The sequence below is a fragment of the Linderina pennispora genome (genome assembly GCF_002104995.1).
Source record: "Linderina pennispora strain ATCC 12442 chromosome Unknown DL89scaffold_3, whole genome shotgun sequence".
NCBI classification, from domain to species: Eukaryota; Fungi; Kickxellomycota; class Kickxellomycetes; order Kickxellales; family Kickxellaceae; genus Linderina; species Linderina pennispora.
The window spans coordinates 956738-977701 of record NW_024468251.1 but is presented as its reverse complement, the minus strand read 5'-3'; the positions used below and the strand labels follow the sequence as shown (position 1 = coordinate 977701).

Here is a 20964-nt window from a genome sequence, read left to right as displayed (position 1 = left end):
CAGTGACAGCGAGGGGTCGCACATGTCGGAGCGCCAGCGGCGGCGCCTGGCTGTGCGCGCATCGGTGACCACCGAAAAGTATTATGTGCGGTCAGTAGCCCCTGGTGCCATGGCGGCCAACGGTGTAGCAGCCTCGAACGGCTTCAGCGGTGTCGGATCTCCAGTCTCTGTGGGTGCAGCAGCAACAGCGGTGATGCCACTGTCGCCGCTGACAGACATTGCTAGCGAGCTGTACGAGGAGTCATCGGCAGACGACGAGCCGGTAGCAGCGGACTGCGACCTGGTTGCCGCTCAGGCCGAGGCACAGCGTCGTCAGGCCAGCAAACAGTACTCCCTGAGTCTCGGAGCACCGCGCCAATTCGTTCGACTTTGGCCGTGCTCGGCGGAGTATGTACAGCGACGACGACATGGACGACATGGACGATGGCCACGCGCCGAGACATAGCACTGCAGCAGCAGCAGCAGCAGCAGAGCATGACTGAGCTGGCCCTCACAATGTCGAACCATGTCGCCTTTGACGATGAGTCGAGGGCATCGAACCGCTCGTTTGGCCGGTCCAGCACGCACAGCAGCATGCGCAGGGCACGCGAGTCGGAGAAGCGCGCGCGCAGACCAGAGATTGAGGCTGGGTACGACGGTGACGTCGAGGGCCTCATGCGTTCAGCCGGTCGCGGGGTTCCGATGACCAGGCGCAACACAGTCGCCGGCGACAAGATTGATATGCTAACTGCGTCACGGTCATCGACCAACATGCGGCCGCCGCGCAATACGGGTGACTTCTCAGACATGACCCACGCACGCGACGAGAAGCGGACGCTGCGCGGGTCGCGGCGTCGGTCGGCAGTGCAGGCATTCATACCGATCGGCACGCAGATTGCGCCAGGCCACGTCAACTACGTGCTGATGTACAATATGCTGACTGGCATCCGTGTGTCGGTGTCTCGGTGTGAGTCCAAGGACGCGCGGCCGGTGCGCCCAGAGGACTACATGGCAGCACACAAGTACTCGTTTGACGTTGTGGGTGACGAGATGACGCCGTCGTCGCGCTACGACTTCAAGTTCAAGGACTACGCGCCCTGGGTTTTCCGGTGCATCCGCGAGGCGTTCCACCTGTCGACAGAGGAGTACCTGGTGTCGCTGACGGACAAGTACATCCTCAGCGAGGTCGGGTCGTCGGGCAAGTCGGGCTCGTTCTTCTACTACTCGCAGGACTACCGCTTCATCATCAAGACGGTGCACCACACGGAGCACAAGTTTATGCGGCGGATCCTGGCGCAGTACTACTGAGTTTGTGCGCGACCACCCGAACACGCTGCTGTCGCGGATCTACGGACTGCACCGGATCAAGCTGCCGCAGGGCCGCAAGGTGCACTTTATTGTCATGAGCAACATCCTGCCGCCCAACAAGGACATCCACGCGCAGTTTGACCTCAAGGGCTCGATGCTGGGCCGCGAGCTCAGCGCCGAGGCTGCAGCCAAGCCGCGCGCGTGCATGAAGGACAAGAACTGGGTCAAGATGGGCGAGCGCCTGCGCCTGGGGCCGCACAAGCGGCGCGAGTTTGTGCAGCAGCTGATCGAGGACGTCACGCTGTTGATAAGGCTCAACATCATGGACTACAGCCTGCTGGTTGGCATCCACGACCTGACAAAGGGCAACAGCCTCCAAGCTGCGCGACACGACGCTATCAGTGTTCGACCCGCAGACCACTGACGTGCAGCGCCAGAACCGGCTGACGCGCGCGCACACCATCCGCGATCAAGGTGCAGCGTGTGCACCCCGTCGCGCTGGACGCGTTGCCGCTGGGCTCGGCGCCGCCGCTGCCGCAGTCGATGTTCCGCGAGCTGCGCCACTCGGTGTTCTACCGCGAGGACGGCGGTATTCTGTCGACCAGTGAGCGCGACGAGCCGGCGCAGCTGATCTACTACCTGGGTGTCATCGACATCCTGACGCCCTACAACATGGTCAAGCGCACCGAGCACTTTGTCAAGTCCATCGTCCACGACGGCAGAGAGATCTCGGCGGTGAACCCGCGCAAGTACGGCCTGCGCTTCCTCCGCTTCATGGTCAACTCGCTCGGGCAACTCGGCCGACGTCTTGCCGCTGCTCGAGCAGTTTGAGCGCACAACGTACCAGGAGATCTGCCGCGAGCACAGCATGATCTAACCCCCTCGCCAACCACACCCACCCCACCCTGTACACCTTTTACACTTTTATAGCCGCCTTGGCCCCACTGCCTCTTTTCTATTCTACACTAATTCTCAAAACAGCCTCATCTCATTTCGCTTGCAAATTCGGAGCCATGCCAAAGTCAAAGGAAATCAGCTAGCAAGAGGCAGCAGCAGCAGCCCGCCAAAGCAGAGTCCTGCCGATAATGCGCCGCGGCAACGCAGGCAGCACAAGCAGGAGCAGCCCAAACGCGGAGATAGCCGCAATCGTGCCTGACAGCGACAGCGACAGCGACAGCGACGCCGATGGCGACGACGGGTTGGCTGTCCGGCACACCGCGCGTGCCGTCGCATGTCGTGCGCAAGCTAGTGGCATTCTCGCTGCTCTTGCTTATTATGCCCATCATGGTGTACTTTATGACGCTAAAGTACGTGTTTGCTGGGAAGACAGCGGCATCGGCGATCGCAGCCGTCGTGGCAGCAAACCTTGTGCTGGTCCGCCTTCGTCTACGCAGCATGGGATCGAGGAGCTTGAGGACAGAGAGCAGGACAGCAAGGCAAAGAAGCAATAGATCTTGTTTGGCCGAATGGCTTTTTAAAAGAGTAGAGACACTGAGAAAGAAATGTAAAAGGTAGAGCGAGGGACCGACTTGAAAATGCTTAGAGCCCATCGTCCATCATGTCGTCGTCGTCCATTCCGTCGTCAAACTCCTCGCTGGCCAGCTCCTGTGCCAGCTCGCGCTCGCGTCTGACTGCATCGTTGACATCGGCAATGTCCTTGCGGTGATCCCTGCCCGGATAGCGCATGGCAACCACCGACTCGTTGTGCAGGTTCAGGCAGAACGCAATGCGCTTGTCGAACGCCTGCTGCGGGTCGCTGGTGCTGTACACATCCTGGATCTCTGAGCTCTTGACAAAGCCCCTCTCATGGTCAATCGTCGCATCAATGACGCCGTCGCGGATTGCCTTGGCCACAATGTACTCGGCGTCCTCCTCGCTGTCCAGGTGCAGCTTGTAGCAGATGTCCCGCAGCGAGATCCGCGAGTACGCAGCGCTGATGCTGCGGATACCTGCCTTGATCACGTTGTGCCGCAGGCGCTGGATCAGCACCAGCACCTGGTCCTGCAGGAACTTGTCGCGGTACTGGCCCACCACGCTCTGGAACTGCGCCAGATCGCCGATGCGCACCGCCTGCGTCAGCTCCAGGTACGGCTGCAGCGGCTTCTTCAGGATCGCCTGCCGGAACAGCGAGCGCTCCGGAATGTTGCCCATCAGCAGCTCCACAATCACGTACAGCTTGTGCACCGTCTGCTGGAACCCGGCCGTCGCCGCATTCGATGCAGCTTTGCGCGTCGCCTCTAGCAGGTGTGTGTGCGCCACCGTGTAGTTGAGCTGCACGGCCTCGATCCGTCCCATGTAGTACAGGTACCGCGCCAGCACACTGTTAGGCGCGTCTGTCGGGAACGCCGTCTTCGCCGCCAGCCGCTCAGCCTGCTCATATAGCCTGTAGTAGATGTAGTTGCGCAGCAGCAGCGTCAGCAGCGTGGCCTGCGACTCCTTCATACCCGTCAGGGTTGCTGTCTGCAGCGCGCTCAGCAGGGTCGGCCGCGCGTTGGCCAGCGAGTTGCCGACCTCGTAGAATCGCGAAAAGTAGAAGAACACGCGGCCCGCAATCGGGTCGACGGTCCGCCGCTGCACACTGTTCACAACCCCAATCAGCGCATGCGAGAGCTCCGACCCCTTTGCATATTCCTTAGTGTCCAGAAAGGTGCATCTGCACCAGCAGTCCAAAATAGAGGGCTACCTCTGGCACGCACGCCTTCACCTCGCCCTCAGTCTTGCCGCCACTGGTGCCTAGGGCTGCTGCCGCAATCTCGAGCGCCTTGGCCACGGCCGGGCTATCGCTGCTGCTGTACTCGGCAACTACCTTGCCCAGGACCGGTGCTCCAGGCGCTTCCGGAGAGCAAATGTAGTGCGCATCGCACGGTGGATATAGTGCACCTCTGACTCGCTGGCCCCCCGCTCCAGGAATTTGACATTGCGCACGAGATCTACCCAAATGGCGGTCAGTACGCATGCGTGCAGCTGCGAAATTGCAAGGACCTCACCCTCATAGTATCTTTACCTTCACGTAGAATGCGCTGGGCCTCGGCCACCTTCTGCTCCTCAGTCAGCTCAACCTCCATCGATGCAGCCTCCTCGTTGTTCGTCATTAGTGCTCGGGGAATTTCAAAAAAGGTGTGAAATTTAGGAATATGTGTGAAAAAGCGATGTCAAAGAAGAGCTGCTTGCGTCAAATGTCTGCACTGCACCCTGCCATCGGCTCGGCTGCATACGTTGCCTCTGGAAACTGAAGGGGCTTTGGGCCACGTCAGTAATCGCCGATCTAGGCTACGTGATTGATCAGTCCCTGCCAAGCCCGTGCCGAATCAATTGTGATTTTCAGCACTGACGGTTGATCAATGCTGGTACCATGCCCCTATTTGCAAACTATAAAAGGCACCAGATGCCTGGTGTGCGCTTCTAATTGCTCATAGCTTTATCTTTTCTTTCTCGCACCCCAATCCCACATTGCACAAAATAAAACAAGGCTTTTTCGCTTCAATTGCCAATGATACTGATTCCCCAAGTCCCCCTCGGCGAGAGCGTACCGCCCAACACAAAGTATGCCGTGTCCGTATCACTTCCGACATGGGAGGACAATGTCGACTACGAGAAGGGTGACCCTCGCGTTGTGAACCGCATGGTCAGTGGATACCCACGCTTCTTTATCGCCATGCCCATCCAGGCACTAGTAGCCAATGTCAAGGACCGCTTCGCACTGCCCAACGAGACTGCAATGCTGTTCCCCTCCCAGGCATGCGCAGACCGCTGTGTACAGTTCATCTACGACCAGGCACCCAAGCAGCAGGGCGCCAATTCCTACGCGCTGCCACACCAAGGCCAGGTCCGGGTTGTCCAGCATGTCGTGGAGCCAATTAACAAACAGGCCGCGGCACTTGACACCATGGGCTCGGTATTGAAGAGCGCAGTCACCATCTACTGCGTGCTTTTCCCCGAAGACTTGTTCCCGCTGGCCAAGCAGTACTGGCAGCACACAGGCGACGGAATCTCGGCGCGCTTGGCCGACTATTGCTTGAACATTGCGCGGATTAACGAAGAGTATGAGTCGGCGACCAGCCCGTACACCGCAGTGAACGGAGCGAGCGCAGCGCGCCGCGGCAGCAAGAGCGGATACAGCCGTGGGTCGGTAGCACAGGGCCTGCCATCAGTTGACGCTGCCCTCGAGGCCGACACCTACCTGGAGGAGCGCTTTGGGCGCAACTTTGACCTCAAGTATGCGGCGGAGATGAAGGAGGCACTGCGGCGCCGCATTGCTGATGCCATGGGCGAGCATTCGCGTGCAGATGGCGCGGACGCAGGCGCCAGCAAGGCGGTGGGATTGAGCTCTGACGATGTCTACATTGTGGCGACGGGGATGAGCGCTGTGTTCCACTCCCACCAGGCGCTGCTGAAGGTACGCCAGGGAAAGAGCATCTGCTTTGGATTCCCGTATACTGATACGCTCAAGATTTTGCAAAAGTTTGGTCCTGGCGCATACTTCCTGGGCCATGGCGAGGGCGACGATTACCTGGAGCTCGAGCAGATCCTGGAGCGCCATCACCAGGAAAACGACCCAATTCTGGCCATCTTTACCGAATGTCCGAGCAACCCGCTGCTGAAGACTGCAGATTTGCCGCGCCTGCGCGCTCTGGCCAACAAGTATAACGCAGCACTGGTGGTCGACGAGACGCTGGGCAGCATCGCCAATGTCGACGCGCTGAGCTGGGCCGACGCTGTGGTCTCAAGCCTGACTAAGGTGTTCAGCGGCGACAGCAACGTCATGGCTGGCAGCATTGTGCTGAACCCGGGCCAGCCGTTCTACGGCTCTCTGAAGGCATCGTTCGGCGCGCTGTATGAGGATCTTCTGTGGTGCGAGGATGCCATTTTCCTGGAGCGCAACTCGCGTGACTTTATGTATCGCGTTTCTAGGATCAACGACAACGCGCTGGCCGTGGTTGAGCTTTTGCGCGCCAGCGACAAGGTCGACCAGGTGAACTACCCCAAGTACACGACCCCCGAGTGCTATGCCAGGATCCAGCGCTCTGGGCCCGACGCTGGCTTTGGCGGCCTGCTGTCGGTCGTGTTCCACGGTGGCGAGGAAGCTTCGAAGGCGTTCTACAATCACCTGCTCTGCTGCAAGGGACCATCGCTGGGAACAAACTTCACGCTGGCCTCGCCCTACACCATCCTGGCCCACTTCACCGAGCTCGAATGGGCTGCCCAGTACGGTGTGCGCGCTGATCTGGTGCGCGTCAGCGTCGGGCTCGAGCCCCGACCCCAGCTGCTGGCCATGTTCCAATCGGCACTGGACGCAATCCCAGCCCCGGCTTCACAGTAGCTAAAGTTTTAGAAAATTTTGCCCACTCCCCACAGAAAGCGAGCTTACCATCAACTTTCGGTTTTTTTTTTTTTTTTGCTAGGCGCCCAGTACTGATGATGACTCCATGCACGCGTGTCGGCTTGCTTGCCGTCCCTCTCTCTTCTTCTCGCACTTTTTTCATTGAATTTTAACTGAACTTTTTCGACTCGTTTCTTTTGTCGCAGCTACTTTTGTTCTCTAACTTTCTTATTAACACCGCAAAAACCAAGCGCGCACTACGCCAGGCCAAATCTATATTTTTGACGCCTGCTCGATTAGAACACTTGACCACGCATCTCAGCTCACCAGCAAGCAACAAAATCAGCAGACGGTATCTCAAGCGAGAGCCCAATTCAAACGCCCTTCTGCTCTTTGCATCGCCTATACTCTCCAAAGCAGCACTAGCCACCTTTCGCACCTTGTCTCTTTCTCTGCTGCTGCTGCTGCTGCACTAGCTCTCCCAACCCAATAGCCAGAGCGCCTCGCTATTTCTTATTCCCACTGCTCTCCTCTCCTTCACCTACCTTTATTTCTGTTGTATTATAGCCTTCGTTACAAAGTATTCTCTTCACTTTTTCGACACTAGCTTACGATGGCCAATTCGCATCTGCCGAACAGTAACGAAGACTGGAAGAAGTCGCTGAATCTTCCGACCAAGGACACGCGCCCCCAGACCGAGGATGTCACGGCAACCAAGGGCAACGAGTTTGAGGACTACTACCTCCGGCGCGAGCTGCTCATGGGCATCTTCGAGGCCGGCTTCGAGCGCCCGTCGCCAATCCAGGAGGAATCGATTCCGATTGCCCTGACAGGTCGCGATATCCTTGCTCGTGCAAAGAACGGCACAGGAAAGACTGCTGCGTTCGTTATCCCGCGCTGGAGAAGGTCAACACAGCAGTATCCAAGATCCAGGCCCTGATTCTGGTGCCAACCCGTGAGCTGGCCCTGCAGACGTCGCAGGTGTGCAAGACCCTGGGAAAGCACATGGGTGTCCAGGTCATGGTGACCACCGGTGGCACCACCCTCAAGGACGACATTATCCGGTTAAGCGACACTGTGCACATTGTGGTTGGCACCCCGGGTCGCGTGCTGGATCTGGCGGGCAAGGGCGTAGCCGACTTTAGCGAAGCCGAGACCTTTATCATGGATGAGGCCGATAAGCTGCTCAGCCCCGAATTTACGCCTGTTATCGAGCAGCTGCTGTCGTTCTTCCCGCCGAAGCGCCAGATCCTGCTGTACTCGGCAACCTTCCCGCTGGTGGTGAAGAGCTTCAAGGACAAGCACATGAACAAGCCCTACGAGATTAACCTGATGGACGAGCTAACCCTGCGCGGTGTCACCCAGTACTATGCTTTTGTTGAAGAGCGCCAAAAGGTCCACTGCTTCCCCGTATCTGACCACCAGCTGCTTACTTCGGAGGGCTGGATGTTCTATGAGGATGCCAAGACGCGCCTGGCCGAGACCACACGCGACCCACTCCTGTTTGCCTCGTACGATGTGTCGTCCAAGGCGCTTGTGTACGAGAAGCCGAATGCGCTGGTGTACAACCCCACTGAGACCCAAGACTTTGTCGAGTTCTCGAATGCTGCAGAGGCCAAGCGCTGGTCCCCTGATGCAGACAAGTACGATGCCGATGAGGACTCTGGCTCTGAGCAGAGCCACGCCCTCTCGGTGCTGGCCACGCCTGGACATGACATGTACGTGCAGCTGGGCCATGCCACTCCATCCGACGACTCGCAGGTTGACTGGACAAGCAAGGGCTACACCAAGGTCAAGGCAGATGCCATTGTGGATGGCGCCGAGAATGCGGCTGTGCGCTTCCTCGCGCATGCAGCAAACGGCATCAAGGGGTCCAGCGCTGCGGATGAGCCTGTGAGCGAGGCTACGGCCCTGCCACTCATTCGCGAGCTTGTTTGTGAGCTTGGCATTGCTGCCGAGAAGCAGGTGGACGCTTTCTTGGAACTGTACGGCTACTGGCTCAGTGTGGGTACCATCCAGGATGCTGGCGCGGCCAACGAGGTGTCGGCCATTACGCTTACCGTGCGCAAGCCTGCAGACCAGAAGTGGATCGAGGAGCGTCTGGAGACGCTCAGCCTCGAGATGGGAGAGGACGTTGTCGGCTGGCACGACGAGGTGGTCGACCAGCACCACTACCAGATCAAAAACCCTGCCTGGACTGGCTATTTCGCTGGCCAGTCTGGTGCTGACAAGACTGAGAACACGGATGGCGCCAAGCGTCTTTGGAGCTGGGTCTGGTCCGGCGCGTTCCAAGCAGGGCACGCACGCGCCATTCTCTCCTGGGCTGTGCAAGGCTGGCGGGTCGGAAGGCTCCTCTACCAAGTCGAAGTCGGGCACCACCTTACACCTCCTCAGCGCGTTTCCGTGACGAGCTGCAGACTCTGGCGCTACATGCCGGCTACTCCTCGTCCTTCCGTCTGGTTCGCGGTGCCAGCTCGCCAGCGTCCTCTGAAGGCGATGCCACTGCGGTGGCCAGCCCTTGACCAGTGGGCGGTGGACTATATGGCCGACCCGCTGCCACCCACGGCAGTCGAAGCACCGCAGCGATGTCAAGTACACTTGCCGCACTGACGCGTCGTGGTGTGCGACAATGCCGAGCGGATTCGTGGTTGTGCGCCGCGCTCTCCTGGACTCGAAGACCCAGGTTGTAACGCGCGCATCACTGCCCACCATTCAGGGAAACTGCCTCAACACTCTCTTCTCGAAGCTGCAGATCAACCAGTCCATTATCTTCTGTAACTCGACCAACCGTGTCGAGCTGCTGGCTAAGAAGATCACCGACCTCGGCTACTCGTGCTTCTACAGCCACGCCCGCATGCTGCAGTCGCACCGCAACCGGGTCTTCCACGACTTCCGCAACGGCGCCTGCCGTAACCTGGTGTGCTCGGACCTGCTCACCCGTGGTATCGACATCCAGGCTGTTAACGTGGTCATCAACTTTGACTTCCCCAAGAACTCGGAGACCTACCTCCACCGCATCGGTCGCTCGGGCCGCTTTGGCCACCTCGGCTTGGCCATTAACCTGATCACATACGAGGACCGCTTCAACCTGTACAAGATTGAGCAGGAGCTGGGCACCGAGATCCAGCCCATCCCGCCCGTCATCGATAAGCGCCTGTATGTTGCCCCCAGCGCCATGGACGAGCCGCCCCAGCAGCGCCAGCTCCCTGCGGCTGCCAACAGCAACGCCCACGGCCCCGTGCCTCCTCCGGGCCTGCAGCGCGATCAGCAGCGCCAGGGTCCTCCGGGCCACCACAACAGCTATGGCGGCGGTCCCCAGCACCACTAGGCATGACGTGCTGTGCTTTAACGACACCTCATCCGTCTCATCCCCTTCCCGCTTTTGATGACAATATTCATCCCTTTCCTCAAGCCCGCCAACCCACCACCTGATTCGCATATGACGGCGCCAAAATATTTGTTCTACGGGCGCATCCTGCATACGCTGGGGTGCGCATACACGTTGGGAATAAATATATTGCTCACAACATCGCATTCTAACGTGCAGCTGGAATGACATTGCCGCTGGCGTACTGTCTGATGTCGTTCATGCAATCCCCATCCTGTAGCATGCTTTCGGTAGAAGTCGTCAGCGCAGAGAGCAGCGGATGCCCCATGCCGAAGTCGCGCCAGCGGTAGTATCTGTTAAACTCTTGTGTGCGCGGCGGCTCCAGCCCAAATCTGTTTCCAAGCAGATGCAGTGGGCCAGTGTACACCAGCCCAGCAATCTCTGCCACGCCAATGTACTCTGATCCTCCATATGCTGGGCCTGTGTTGTGTGCATCGGCTGCGCGCAAGAGGTTGTCGATAGTCCGCACCCATTGCCACAGGCGGCTGCGCAAATATAATATGCCGGCCAGTCCGCCATGGTTGATAGACCATGTCTGTAATCAACCGCAGCGTGTAGCTGTACATTGCCAGCAGACTCCCGAGGAACCGCCCCAAGTGCTGGTGGTCGTTTGGATGGAGTGGAAACGGCAAGCGATTAGTAGCCGTATTCAGGTAATGCAGAACACCCATGGTGCCAGGGATGTGCATTGGCGCTGCTTGCGCGCGCTGCTGAGGAACATATAGGTACGGGTACTCGCGGGGGCAAAAGCTACACCAAACGCAGGCATCCATCCACGCCGGTGGCGCAAATGACGGGATCTTGACTTCAATATGTGGAATATCTAGCAGTGCAAGCGCAATGACGGCGCAGCGGGACGGCGGGTAGTACTTGTTAGTGAAAATAGTGCACTTTCCCTCTTGGATGATGCCGCTAGGAATGCAGGTTTCGTAGTGATTCTTTCGAGCTGGGTCAGCCATTTCCAAAGGGTAAAGCAGAGGGCGCAAGGTGATGAAGTTCTGGAAGAATAAAGAAAGCACGCCTGTCCTGTGCAATCGATTTTTGCCACAGCATCATTTTATAGATGCTGCGGGGCGCCATCAAACCCTGGCCATGTTGCGGTTGATATGTCGCACGCAGTCCATTGCAAGGCTCGATATATACCCTCACATTGCAAGTATGTGATAAATCGTTAGCTTGAGCTAATATCGCTGATGCTTGCCCCAGGAGCACTGGTGTCTGCTCTGTAGCGCTACTGCCATGACGCTCTAGAAATAGCGCTGGTATGTATCAGAGCGCTTTGGATGCACTGTGGGCTCAGCACCACGCAACCCTGTCAGGGCTGCTGCAAAAATCGGCCGGAAATAATGGCTCTGACGCCGCAGCTTGCCAATAGCCGGTGACATCTAGATATTGCTATAATCAATTGCTATCATCAATTGCTCCAGTCACCCCAGGCGACAGTGGTGACGCAATATGAACCTCAGACTACCGGTTCTGATCAGGAGCCGAGCCGAGCTGCCAGCTGGGCATTTGGTGCTAGGTATTGGCTCGACCACTGAGCGTGTGCCAGGCAATCGCAGCCTAGTAATCGCCAGCGCAACATCGTTTTTCAGCCGCCTGACGCTGCCTTCTCCAGTTGTGCGTTATTATTCTGACATTTTGGAAGTTTTGTTTTCTTTGGTATTTTCTTGCCTCTCATCACAATTCCAAATGACAGCGACACAGCAGACAAACAGCAGCGGCCGCGTGGTGGTCAACACGTCTAACCTCAGCGAGCTGAAGACGACATGCGACAACTCGCTGAAGGAGTTTCTCAAAAGCAAGGGCTACGACGAAATGCACACGCACACCGACGTAAAGCTTATCCTGGGCTACGTTGGAGTAATCTTTTGTGCTATCGACTTTGCGTACAGCTGGAAGTACCCCTTCAGCCAGACAAAGTGGTTCTCGTACATTAGCGTGTCCATCTATGCGATAACATCGGGCCTGGCGCTTCTCTACTCGTACTTGGTGCAGCGCGACACGTTCTTTGTTGGGTATAACAAGGCCAAGGGCCATATTGTGTCGGCGGGTTCATCGACTAAGCGCAACGAGCCGGTGTACAGGCTGACGCTGACGACAAGGCCGATTCGCGGCCGCCAGGATCCGCCTGTGTTTAATTCAAAGCCGCTCGAGGTTAGGCGCCCGTTCGCGACCTGGTTCTATGAGGATGGGGAATTTGCCGGTGACAAGTTCCAGCAGGAGGCAGCCGTGGCGGTTGAGAATCTTTTGAACAAGAAGGCTGAGTGAAATGAATATACCCATGCGATACTTGCTGGGCTCTTGCTAATGGATGCCGACTACATAAATGTGGTGCTGGCCATGGTAGGCGGCTTGTGGTTTGCACATGTGAGACTATGAATGGAATTGTCTAGCGGAGTAGACTCATGCCACCCCACCAATGTCTGCTCACCAAACGCTGTCGCACTCTCCTGTGGCAGAACTGCTTTGTGACCGGTGAATCTAAAAACGACCAAATGCCATATACGCCCTCTAAAGCAGCGGCAGCACGTACTGGTGCGAGATGGCCCTGACGAAGCCCTACTCCTGTGGGTTGCCATGGTGGCACCACCACCTCACGCAGTATCTGACCACCATGCACTTCTCGGTGGTGTTTAGCGTGGGTTTTGAGCATATTTGATGGTACACATGAATCTGCGCTCCGAGCTCCTCTGCTGCTCTTTGTCGACCAAAACACTTTCTGAACGCTATATCTCACGTACAGAGCACTTGGGATAGACAGCCTCCAACAGCTGCTTTGCACGTTAGCCTTTCAAGCACCTTGCTATGGTGTATAGCTGGACATCGAGACTGGGAAGGAAACAGAGTCTTTACTGGCCATTGGCATAGGAAGGCGTGTTTCCTAAAGTCACCTGGACAATGAGCCTGGGAGCCACGTTAGTATTTGTAACGCCCTAAGTAAAGGATGCTGTCAGTTGCTTATCCTGACCTGCTGGTAGTTTACTGGAAAAAGAACAATGTCCAATCTCCAAGCGCGCTCTGCAACCTGACACAGGGCATAGTCCTCCAGGAGACTACCAGAGATCCTACTGGAGTTCCACATGGCCACCAGCAGCCAGCTCCTGAGTATCACAAGTAATCCCCTTAGCCCACGCAGCAACCTGCTGTGTTGCCCCTCATCGGAGCCTGCAGAGTTGGCTGAGTGTTAGTCATCCGAACCCTCTATAAACTTTCGTAGTTTCCGCAGAATGAGAACATGCTGCGCAGGAACATCAACCTTATTAGAGTTCGGTGATGCTCTCTATGTTCATATCCAAAATGGCCCTTCGTTGGGTGTTGGTTGTGTGCCAGAAATCCACAAGCGGTGCATTTGCGTGCTGTAATAGCAGGTACGACAAGGAAGCTTCGGAACAGGCTGTCCTCTGCACGATTCGGCCCATTGTTTGGCATCGCTGTAGGTGTGAACTCTGGCCGGATGGGTGAGTAGGTATTGAACTATTACCCGCTTAGCAATGTCGTCTGGTACATGACCTCTAGATGGATCTGTGCTGGCTGCACGCCACTCAAAATACACAGGAATATTGAAACCAAGGACAGTCCTGTTTGCACATACGACAAATGAGTAAAGCAGTTGGCTGATGAACAAACAGTCCAACCACCTCGAGTGGATTGCTTGTCTCCAAAGTCCATTGATTACGAGGTACAACCAGTACAAGCATGACACGTTAAATGATACTTTCCGGCACATGTTGGCCGATGTAGTTGGCATTGGACTAGAACTGGTAGCTGGCAGGTTCACTGGTATATCACTGGTGTTGCCAATAGTGTATCCGGACATCATTTTTCTTAGGCGTAGCTTAGGTTTGGGCAGTATCGGACATTGGACTCGTGGTTAAAATCCTTCGGAGAGCTTCATCCCATAGCAGAATACACGTATATCCATGTGTGCAGAGAATAGTAGAAATGGCATATTCCTTGCCACATAGACAGATAGCCCTGTCCGGACCAGGCTTCTCTACCGCCAGAACAATACTGTTGGAATGATGACTCGTGGCTTACTGCAGTGTGTGTGACAGGTGCAAAGTACATTTACTCCTTGCATCAAATGCTCCACCACACACCTCACAAGCGTATCAATTAGAGCTTGTGAGTGTGCTGCAAGGCACGGATTGCCTTGTTGAGACTCTGGAACCACCAGGAAATATTGCCTGACATGTTCCAGGACATGGATAAATGGTAGGTAGTGTAGAGGCGAGTAGAGATATGTGGAAGCCGGATCTAGACACACAACCGATTATCTATTTGCAAGTGAACTGGTTGGTAAGCAAAGTGTGGAGACTATTTAATGGTATTAGAAACGTGATAGCGCTTTGCATGCTGTGTCCAATGATGCTTATACACCTCAGGTACCTGCTTGAGAAACTGAATGGCAGAGGCTTGGCCGATGAGAGGCGAAATGACATTGGGTCGAAAACGATTATCTATTGGGCTTATTCAATGAGTAAACCAACGGGATGCCACTGTACATCGTGGCATACTAAATGCGGTGCCTGTAGATAAATGCTCATATAGCGGAGGACATATGGCTGGGAGTCGTTGTCAAAGTCGATCACAGAGATATCCGTGCTTGTGTTATCAAATAACCAGTCTTACCACTGCTTGCAAGCGACAGACCGTGATACTAACTTCATGTTCTCTGGTCACGCGCATGGTCTCGAAAGTGGGCTGAAATCAATCAGGAGAGGAATTCAGAAGCACCATTTAATTGGTTCAAGCTAGGTTGATAATTTTTTCTCTTCCGGCTGCGGTCGCCAGGGCAGCACATTTTTGCCTTCTCTTCCAGGCTTTCCTCCTCAATTTCAGCTTATCTTCTCTACAATTCCTCGCCAAGAAGAATGAGCACTAGTTTTGTTATTGCGTGCGTTGGAAAGCCGTCGGCAGGCAAATCGTCGTTTCTGAATGCGGTGACTGATGCGACGGCGAAGGTGGGCAATTTCCCGTTCACGACGATCGAGCCAAACCAGGGCATCGCATACTACCCGGTGGACTGTCCGTGCAAAAAGTACAACAAGGCAGACCGGTGCAAGCCGCGGCATGGGTGGTGCAAGGACGGCAAGCGGTTTGTGCCGATCAAGCTGCTAGGACGTGGCGGGGCTCGTGCCTGGCGCGTCAGAGGGCAAGGGCCTGGGCAACCAGTTCCTGGACGATCTGCGGCATGCTGATGTTCTGATCCATGTGGTGGATGCATCGGGAACCACAGACTCGAACGGCAAGGAAACGAAGGGATACGATCCCATTGACGATATCCAGTGGTTGCGTAGCGAGGTGCATTCGTGGATCTACAACAACCTGCACAAAAAATGGGCAGGGACTGTGCGCAGACATCCTGGCAGTCAAGGCGACGGCGGTGGAGACGCTTCATGCGCAGCTAGCAGGATACGGGACATCCAAGGACATAGTGCAGCGCACGATGGACAAGCTGAAGATCAAGGAGGGCCTGGGGCAGTGGGATGACGAGCAGCTGGAGAAGTTTGTGTCAGGGTTCCTTGACGAGCGGTTCCCGACGATTGTGGCTCTGAACAAGATCGACATGCCTGATGCGGACAAGGGAATAGCGTCGATTCTGCGGCGCTACGGCAACAGTGGGGCGCGCGGACAGCCGGTGAAGGACGGGGTGCGCGGGGACAACATCGTGCTGACGTCAGCACTGGGCGAGTGCTTTTTGCGCAAGATGGCGCAGCAAAAGTACATCAGGTATGAGACGGGCGACGACGACTTTATCACCAAAGAGGATGATGCTGACGACGAGTACAAGCTCAAGCCCACCGACGAGAAGGCGAAGCGGCGACTGGAGAACATCCGCGACCTGGTGCTGTTCCGGTACGGCTCGTCGGGAGTGCAGGATGTGATTATCCGTGCGGTGGAGGTGCTGGGCATTGTGCCCGTGTTCCCGGTCAAGAACCTGTCGAACTTTGGTGCTTCAGGCAGACGGCTCCAGCGCGGCTTTCCAGGACTGCGTGCTGGTACGGCCGGGCATGACAGTGCGCGAGTTCGCTGGCAAGCTGCACAACCAGCTCACGCAGAACTACCTCGGAGCTGAGACAGTCGGCAATATCCAGCTGGGCGAAGACGATGTCATTGTGGCCGGCAAGAACAACATCATAAAGTACGACACGAGCGGGCTCCCGACTGACTAATACGGCGTGTGGCTAGCCGAGTTCAGGAATTGCCCGAGGGTCTGTGTGTCCGGTGGGCCGATGGCACCACTTTTGCGTACCAGTAGGCATGCATTTGTAATCGAAGGGGCGGGGCGTGTAGATCTCCAAATATTTTACACTGATAACAGGCTGCGCTACATGGGCGGCTGGCTAGGAATATAAAAAAGCGCTGACTGAATGCACTGCTGCCCAGCTGAGCTCTTTCACTTGTTCACCACCTGAATTCACACACTCTTTAGCTTTAGTTTTAAAAAAAATGTCACCCCTTGCAACCAAACTCTTCGACTTCATCGTCATCGGCGGCGGTAGCGGCGGGCTTGCCTGTGCCCGTCGTGCAGCCTCGTACGGCGCCAAGGTCGCGCTGGTCGAGGGCAGCGGACGGCTAGGCGGCACATGTCGTCAACGTGGGCTGTGTTCCCAAGAAGGTGATGTTCAACGGGGCCAGCATCATCGAGGCGATTGAGGACGCCAAGCACTACGGCATCACTGTAGGCAGCCCGTCGTTCGACTGGGGATTCCTGAAGAACGCGCGCGATGCGTACGTCAAGCGACTGAACGGGATCTACGAGGCGAACGTGACCAAGGACAAGGTCGAGTACGTCGAGGGCATGGCCAGCTTCATCAGCGACACCGAGGTGAAGGTGAACGACAGCGTGCTGACAGCCAAGCACATTCTGATTGCAACGGGCGGTCGGCCAGTGATTCCGGGCGTCGAGGGCGCCGAGCTGGGCATTGACAGCGACGGCTTCTTTGAGCTGGAGACGCAGCCCAAGAAGGTGGCGGTGGTTGGCTCCGGCTATCATTGGCATTGAGCTCGCCGGAATCTTCAAGACGCTGGGCAGCGACGTGACGGTGTTTACGCGCACGCCGACATATCCTGCGCCATCACGACAGCATCATCGGCGACACGATGCTGGAGGAGATGAAGCGCATCGGGATCAAGTTTGAGCACGACTCGCAGGTGCTGGGCGTCAAGAAGAATGCGGGCGCCGAGCTGCCGCTGGAGCTCAGCTGGAGCACCAAGGGCGCTGGCAACTCGTCAGACGCATACGACTGCGTGCTGTGGGCCGTTGGCCGCAAGCCCAACACCGAGAGCCTGAACCTGGCGGCAGTGCCGGGTATCGAGCTGAACAAGACGGGACACATTGTGGCCGACGAGTACCAGAACACCGGCGCTGGTGGCATCTACTCGCTTGGCGATGTGTTTGGCAAGTCCGAGCTGACGCCGGTGGCCATTGCTGCCGGGCGTCGTCTGGCCGACCGTCTGTTCGGCGGCTCGCAGTTCGCCACGTCGAAGCTCGACTACGTCAACATCCCGACTGTGATCTTTGGACACCCTACGGCCGGTACCATTGGGCTGTCGGGGGAGGAGGCCAAGGCCAAGTATGGCGCTGAGAACATCAAGGAGTACCGCACGCGGTTCACCAACATGTACAATGCCATGACGCCGTACAAGCCGCCGACGGCCATGAAGCTGGTGGTGGCGGGCGCCGACGAGAAGGTCGTTGGCCTGCACATCATCGGCCGCGGGTGCGACGAGATCCTCCAGGGATTCGGCGTCGCCGTCAAGATGGGCGCGACCAAGAAGGACTTTGATAGCTGCGTGGCCATCCACCCGACCAGCGGCCGAGGAGATTGTGACCATGCGCTAAGCGACTTTTTATTGTGTCTGCTGAATATAATTCCCGTTAGCTGGATTATGACACCCCCGGGTTCGGGTTTCTCTTTGTGCAAAGCGTTCTTCTTCTCCACACGTTTATATCCTTTACTATCACGCAGCCTGCTATCTCTTTTGCTTTCCACAATTACACTACCACCATGCCAATTCGCGGATTTCGATGGTACTGTGGTAGGGCGTCATTTCGCGTGGGGGTGCTGCAGATGCACTGCTGAATTCACATCCCGGCCAGGGCGGTATTTTGAACCAGTCTTCCAGACAACTAAACCACACGATACCTTGTAGTTTACCTGCAGCAGGCCAGTCTCCTCCAGGAGACGCGGCTCAGCGCGCTCAATAGCACGCGGCTAGGAATCGAGGGCCACAACTGGCTGCGGCTATTGCTGTCGGATGTGCGCTCGGGCGAGCCCACAGCAATCGGCGGGGTGCCGCAGGCGCTGGAGAATGCAATCAGCAATGAGCTCGAGTTTTACAGCCGACACAAGATCACGCCGGTGTTTGTGTTCTCTGGGCTGGCGATCAGCCGCAAGGACAACCGGCCGAACCTGCGCGACGACCGGCGCAGCGAGCAGCGCAACGAGGCGTGGGCTGCACTACTGGAAGGGACACCAGGAGCAGGCAATGTACGGGTGGAGCACAGCGGGGATCCCGGCACAGGCCGACATGGTTCCGTATGTGATGCATGTGCTGCAGAGGCTGGGGGCGGAGTGCATGCGTGCGCCGTATTCGGCGTGGGCGCAGCTGGCGTACCTGGTCAAGCACAAGACGCAGCCGATCCACGCAGTATACTCGTCGACAGAGATCATCATGTATGATGTGGACCGCGTGGTCACGGCGGTTAACGCGGCGAAAGGGCACGTTCACATGGGTGCTGCGCGACAGCCTGCTGACAAACTTCAACCTGCCGTTCGAGCATCTTCTGGATGCGTGTGTGCTGGCTGGCGTCGAGGGGTGCCCGACGCTGCCGCCGCTGACGACCGAGATGGGCTTTACATTCCGGTCGGCCGTCGATGCGGTGCGGTACTACCGCGGCGGGTTCGCAACCGTCCAGGCATATTCTGACCATCCGCAGGTCAAGCCGCTGAACTACGCCTGACCTGTACTGCCGCACCCATGCCGCCATCCGCTACCATATTGTGCTGCAGCTGGATGGCTCTGTGGCCCCGCTCAATGCCGAGTATGCGCCCAATGACCTACATGACATCATCGGGTACCGGTTCCCGAACATAGTGTACCAGCTGCTGGCGCGCGGCGTGATCCACCCGCAGACGCTCAATGTGCTGGTATACGGGTCTTGGCTAGAGTTCCTGCCGCTGGACAATGGCGAGTCGAGCGAGATTCATGGGTTTGTGTCGCAGTGGATGCGCCGATCGGCCACGGCCAGTCTGGATGTGCTGTGCAGCGCGCTGGGCCCCTTCTTCCGCCAGCGCAAAGATTTCCATGTCGACGTGGTTCGATCCGGCCAACGAGATGCTGCTGCACGACGTCAGCCCGGTGCCTGGCCACAAGCCCATCGGCGCGTCGCTGGCGCGCACGTCGGCAGGCGATATGGGGACTGATCTGGCAGCCATTTTGCAGCGCAGCGCCGAGACATCGTCGTTTGTCAGTGCTGATCCCAAGGCACAGAAGACGGCTAGCGCCGAGTCTCACCACCGATGCTTTCGTGTCGACGCTGGCGCTGCTGGGGTTCATCAGCCGGGCGGACGGCAAGCTCACGCAGCTGGGACGGGCTCTGCTGGCCGGTCTGCAGGCACTGCCGGAGCAAAGCACCGCTGCCACGCAGTGGGCGGTTGTGGTCGCTGTGGTCCTGCTCGACCAGGGGCTGCTTGTCGGGCAGCAAGTGGAGTCGTTGCGTACGAGGACGCGCAGACGCCAGCTGGCACCAATGCTGCGCAGCAGAAGCACATCCGGCTACTCTCGCGCATCGCATCGCTGCTGCCGCTGGCGGGCCGCCAGGGCCAGCTGAAGGTGCGGTATAACCGGGATCTGCTGGCATTCAGCAGCGCGGCGCGGCTGGCGCAGAAGACATCGCTGAATGTGCTGGAGTCGGCCATGGCGGTGCAGGCGCTGGGGGAGCCCGAGCTGTCGCAGGCGCTGGTTGGCAAGCTGTGCGAGCTGCGCAATGGCCTGCCGTATGACTTTGCAAGCACTGATGCGTTGGGGCTGCTGGTGCATGCGCTGCTGGCGAGCTTTGCCAGGGACGGCGGGGCCGGGTGCTGGGCGAAGTTTGCCCAGTCTCTGGGCGACAGCGTGGCAGACCCGGCGGCGGCCGTGGGCAGTGCGTGGGCGCTGGCCAATGCAGTGCTGGCAGCTGGCAAGGTGCTTGGGGATCAAAAGGCTGGAAAATCGGCGGGTGCCGGCAGATCGTCGGCTGTCGCGGTGGCTGGCGATCTCAAGGCTGCGTGTGAGTGGGCGCGGCCGCTGTTTCGCAGCGTGCCAGGTGGCAAAGCGTAGCCTGTCTTCTGTTTTCTTACAAAATACAGCATGCAGATCTTGTTCAGCCCACGGCAATAGTCGGGCACGAGAAGAGGCTCTGCGCCTGCCTGGTCTGGACATGTACGCCCGAAAACCAGCCAGAGAAACCTGCAACAGAAAACCGTCAACAACAGGCCGTGTATATTGGCAATCTCGCGGTCTCGCAGACAAAAGTGTGCTGTTTCCTGTCCCTTCTTCTAGCGTGTCTATTTCTTATTCCTCTTCTCCCTTTAATTTACACATCTCCCTTTCGAATTCCCTGTGCATCCCGTTGTCAGACTTTTAGGTATCCTCGGTATATTTTACTCGCAGCCTATCAGTCGCACACAGCGTGGATATATTTTCACTGGTATCACCTTGGAACTCTGTTGAGTGAGAGAAGCACCTGTCCCGATATCACGCCTACAAGGGAACACAAGGTATGTCGCGCTTATTTGCACTGGTTCTGGCGATGCTACTGCAGCTGTCACGACCCCTTTGGTCACTGTGGGCATCTGGGGGAGGTGGAGACTGACTGTGGGGTCGAGTTCCGCATACATGTTCCCGGATGCACTACTTTTTTCTCCCTCAATGTTTCTACCGTCTGGTAGCCCGCCCCTCATTCGTGCCTCCCTGG

The 20964-nt window shown here is 57.3% G+C and overlaps 9 protein-coding genes across 9 annotated transcripts; 7 read left to right on the top strand and 2 right to left on the bottom strand.

Moving 5' to 3' along the window:
• Nucleotides 1-786: 786 nt before the first annotated feature.
• Nucleotides 787-2118, top strand: DL89DRAFT_274288 (SAICAR synthase-like protein; the record flags this gene model as incomplete). The annotated part of the gene is made up of 4 exons (XM_040889173.1): nt 787-1253; nt 1279-1688; nt 1719-1768; nt 1828-2118. 4 exons carry the CDS (start codon nt 787-789, stop codon nt 2116-2118), a joined length of 1218 nt encoding a protein of 405 aa, XP_040745600.1.
• A 254-nt stretch (nt 2119-2372) lies between these two features.
• On the top strand, nt 2373-2738 carry DL89DRAFT_291396 (uncharacterized protein; the record flags this gene model as incomplete). The annotated part of the gene is made up of 3 exons (XM_040890194.1): nt 2373-2492; nt 2533-2661; nt 2694-2738. 3 exons carry the CDS (start codon nt 2373-2375, stop codon nt 2736-2738), a joined length of 294 nt encoding a protein of 97 aa, XP_040745599.1.
• Nucleotides 2739-2826: 88 nt separating this feature from the next.
• Nucleotides 2827-4379, bottom strand: DL89DRAFT_274287 (uncharacterized protein; the record flags this gene model as incomplete). The annotated part of the gene is made up of 4 exons (XM_040889172.1): nt 2827-3918; nt 3947-4073; nt 4094-4217; nt 4292-4379. The coding sequence occupies 4 exons, from the start codon at nt 4377-4379 to the stop codon at nt 2827-2829; spliced, it is 1431 nt and encodes a 476-aa protein (XP_040745598.1).
• A 398-nt stretch (nt 4380-4777) lies between these two features.
• DL89DRAFT_221270 (PLP-dependent transferase) lies at nt 4778-6607 on the top strand (the record flags this gene model as incomplete). The annotated part of the gene is made up of 1 exon (XM_040884510.1): nt 4778-6607. The coding sequence occupies one exon, from the start codon at nt 4778-4780 to the stop codon at nt 6605-6607; it is 1830 nt and encodes a 609-aa protein (XP_040745597.1).
• A 613-nt stretch (nt 6608-7220) lies between these two features.
• On the top strand, nt 7221-9935 carry DL89DRAFT_274280 (DEAD-domain-containing protein; the record flags this gene model as incomplete). The annotated part of the gene is made up of 3 exons (XM_040889170.1): nt 7221-7458; nt 7524-8017; nt 9324-9935. 3 exons carry the CDS (start codon nt 7221-7223, stop codon nt 9933-9935), a joined length of 1344 nt encoding a protein of 447 aa, XP_040745596.1.
• A 208-nt stretch (nt 9936-10143) lies between these two features.
• DL89DRAFT_321266 (uncharacterized protein) lies at nt 10144-10996 on the bottom strand (the record flags this gene model as incomplete). Its single annotated transcript, XM_040891270.1, has 2 exons — nt 10542-10996; nt 10144-10480 (listed from the first exon to the last, which is right to left on the bottom strand). The coding sequence occupies exons 1-2, from the start codon at nt 10952-10954 to the stop codon at nt 10144-10146; spliced, it is 750 nt and encodes a 249-aa protein (XP_040745595.1). The 5' UTR covers nt 10955-10996.
• Nucleotides 10997-11687: 691 nt separating this feature from the next.
• DL89DRAFT_291391 (uncharacterized protein) lies at nt 11688-12266 on the top strand (the record flags this gene model as incomplete). The annotated part of the gene is made up of 1 exon (XM_040890193.1): nt 11688-12266. The coding sequence occupies one exon, from the start codon at nt 11688-11690 to the stop codon at nt 12264-12266; it is 579 nt and encodes a 192-aa protein (XP_040745594.1).
• Nucleotides 12267-14872: 2606 nt separating this feature from the next.
• Nucleotides 14873-16174, top strand: DL89DRAFT_274279 (P-loop containing nucleoside triphosphate hydrolase protein; the record flags this gene model as incomplete). The annotated part of the gene is given in 4 exon segments (XM_040889169.1): nt 14873-15100; nt 15120-15350; nt 15376-15930; nt 15962-16174. The coding sequence occupies 4 exon segments, from the start codon at nt 14873-14875 to the stop codon at nt 16172-16174; spliced, it is 1227 nt and encodes a 408-aa protein (XP_040745593.1).
• Nucleotides 16175-16451: 277 nt separating this feature from the next.
• On the top strand, nt 16452-17894 carry DL89DRAFT_277665 (glutathione-disulfide reductase; the record flags this gene model as incomplete). Its single annotated transcript, XM_040889457.1, has 5 exons — nt 16452-16559; nt 16582-16980; nt 17009-17049; nt 17090-17798; nt 17827-17894. The coding sequence occupies 5 exons, from the start codon at nt 16452-16454 to the stop codon at nt 17845-17847; spliced, it is 1278 nt and encodes a 425-aa protein (XP_040745592.1). The 3' UTR covers nt 17848-17894.
• Between the last annotated feature and the right edge of the window lie 3070 nt (nt 17895-20964).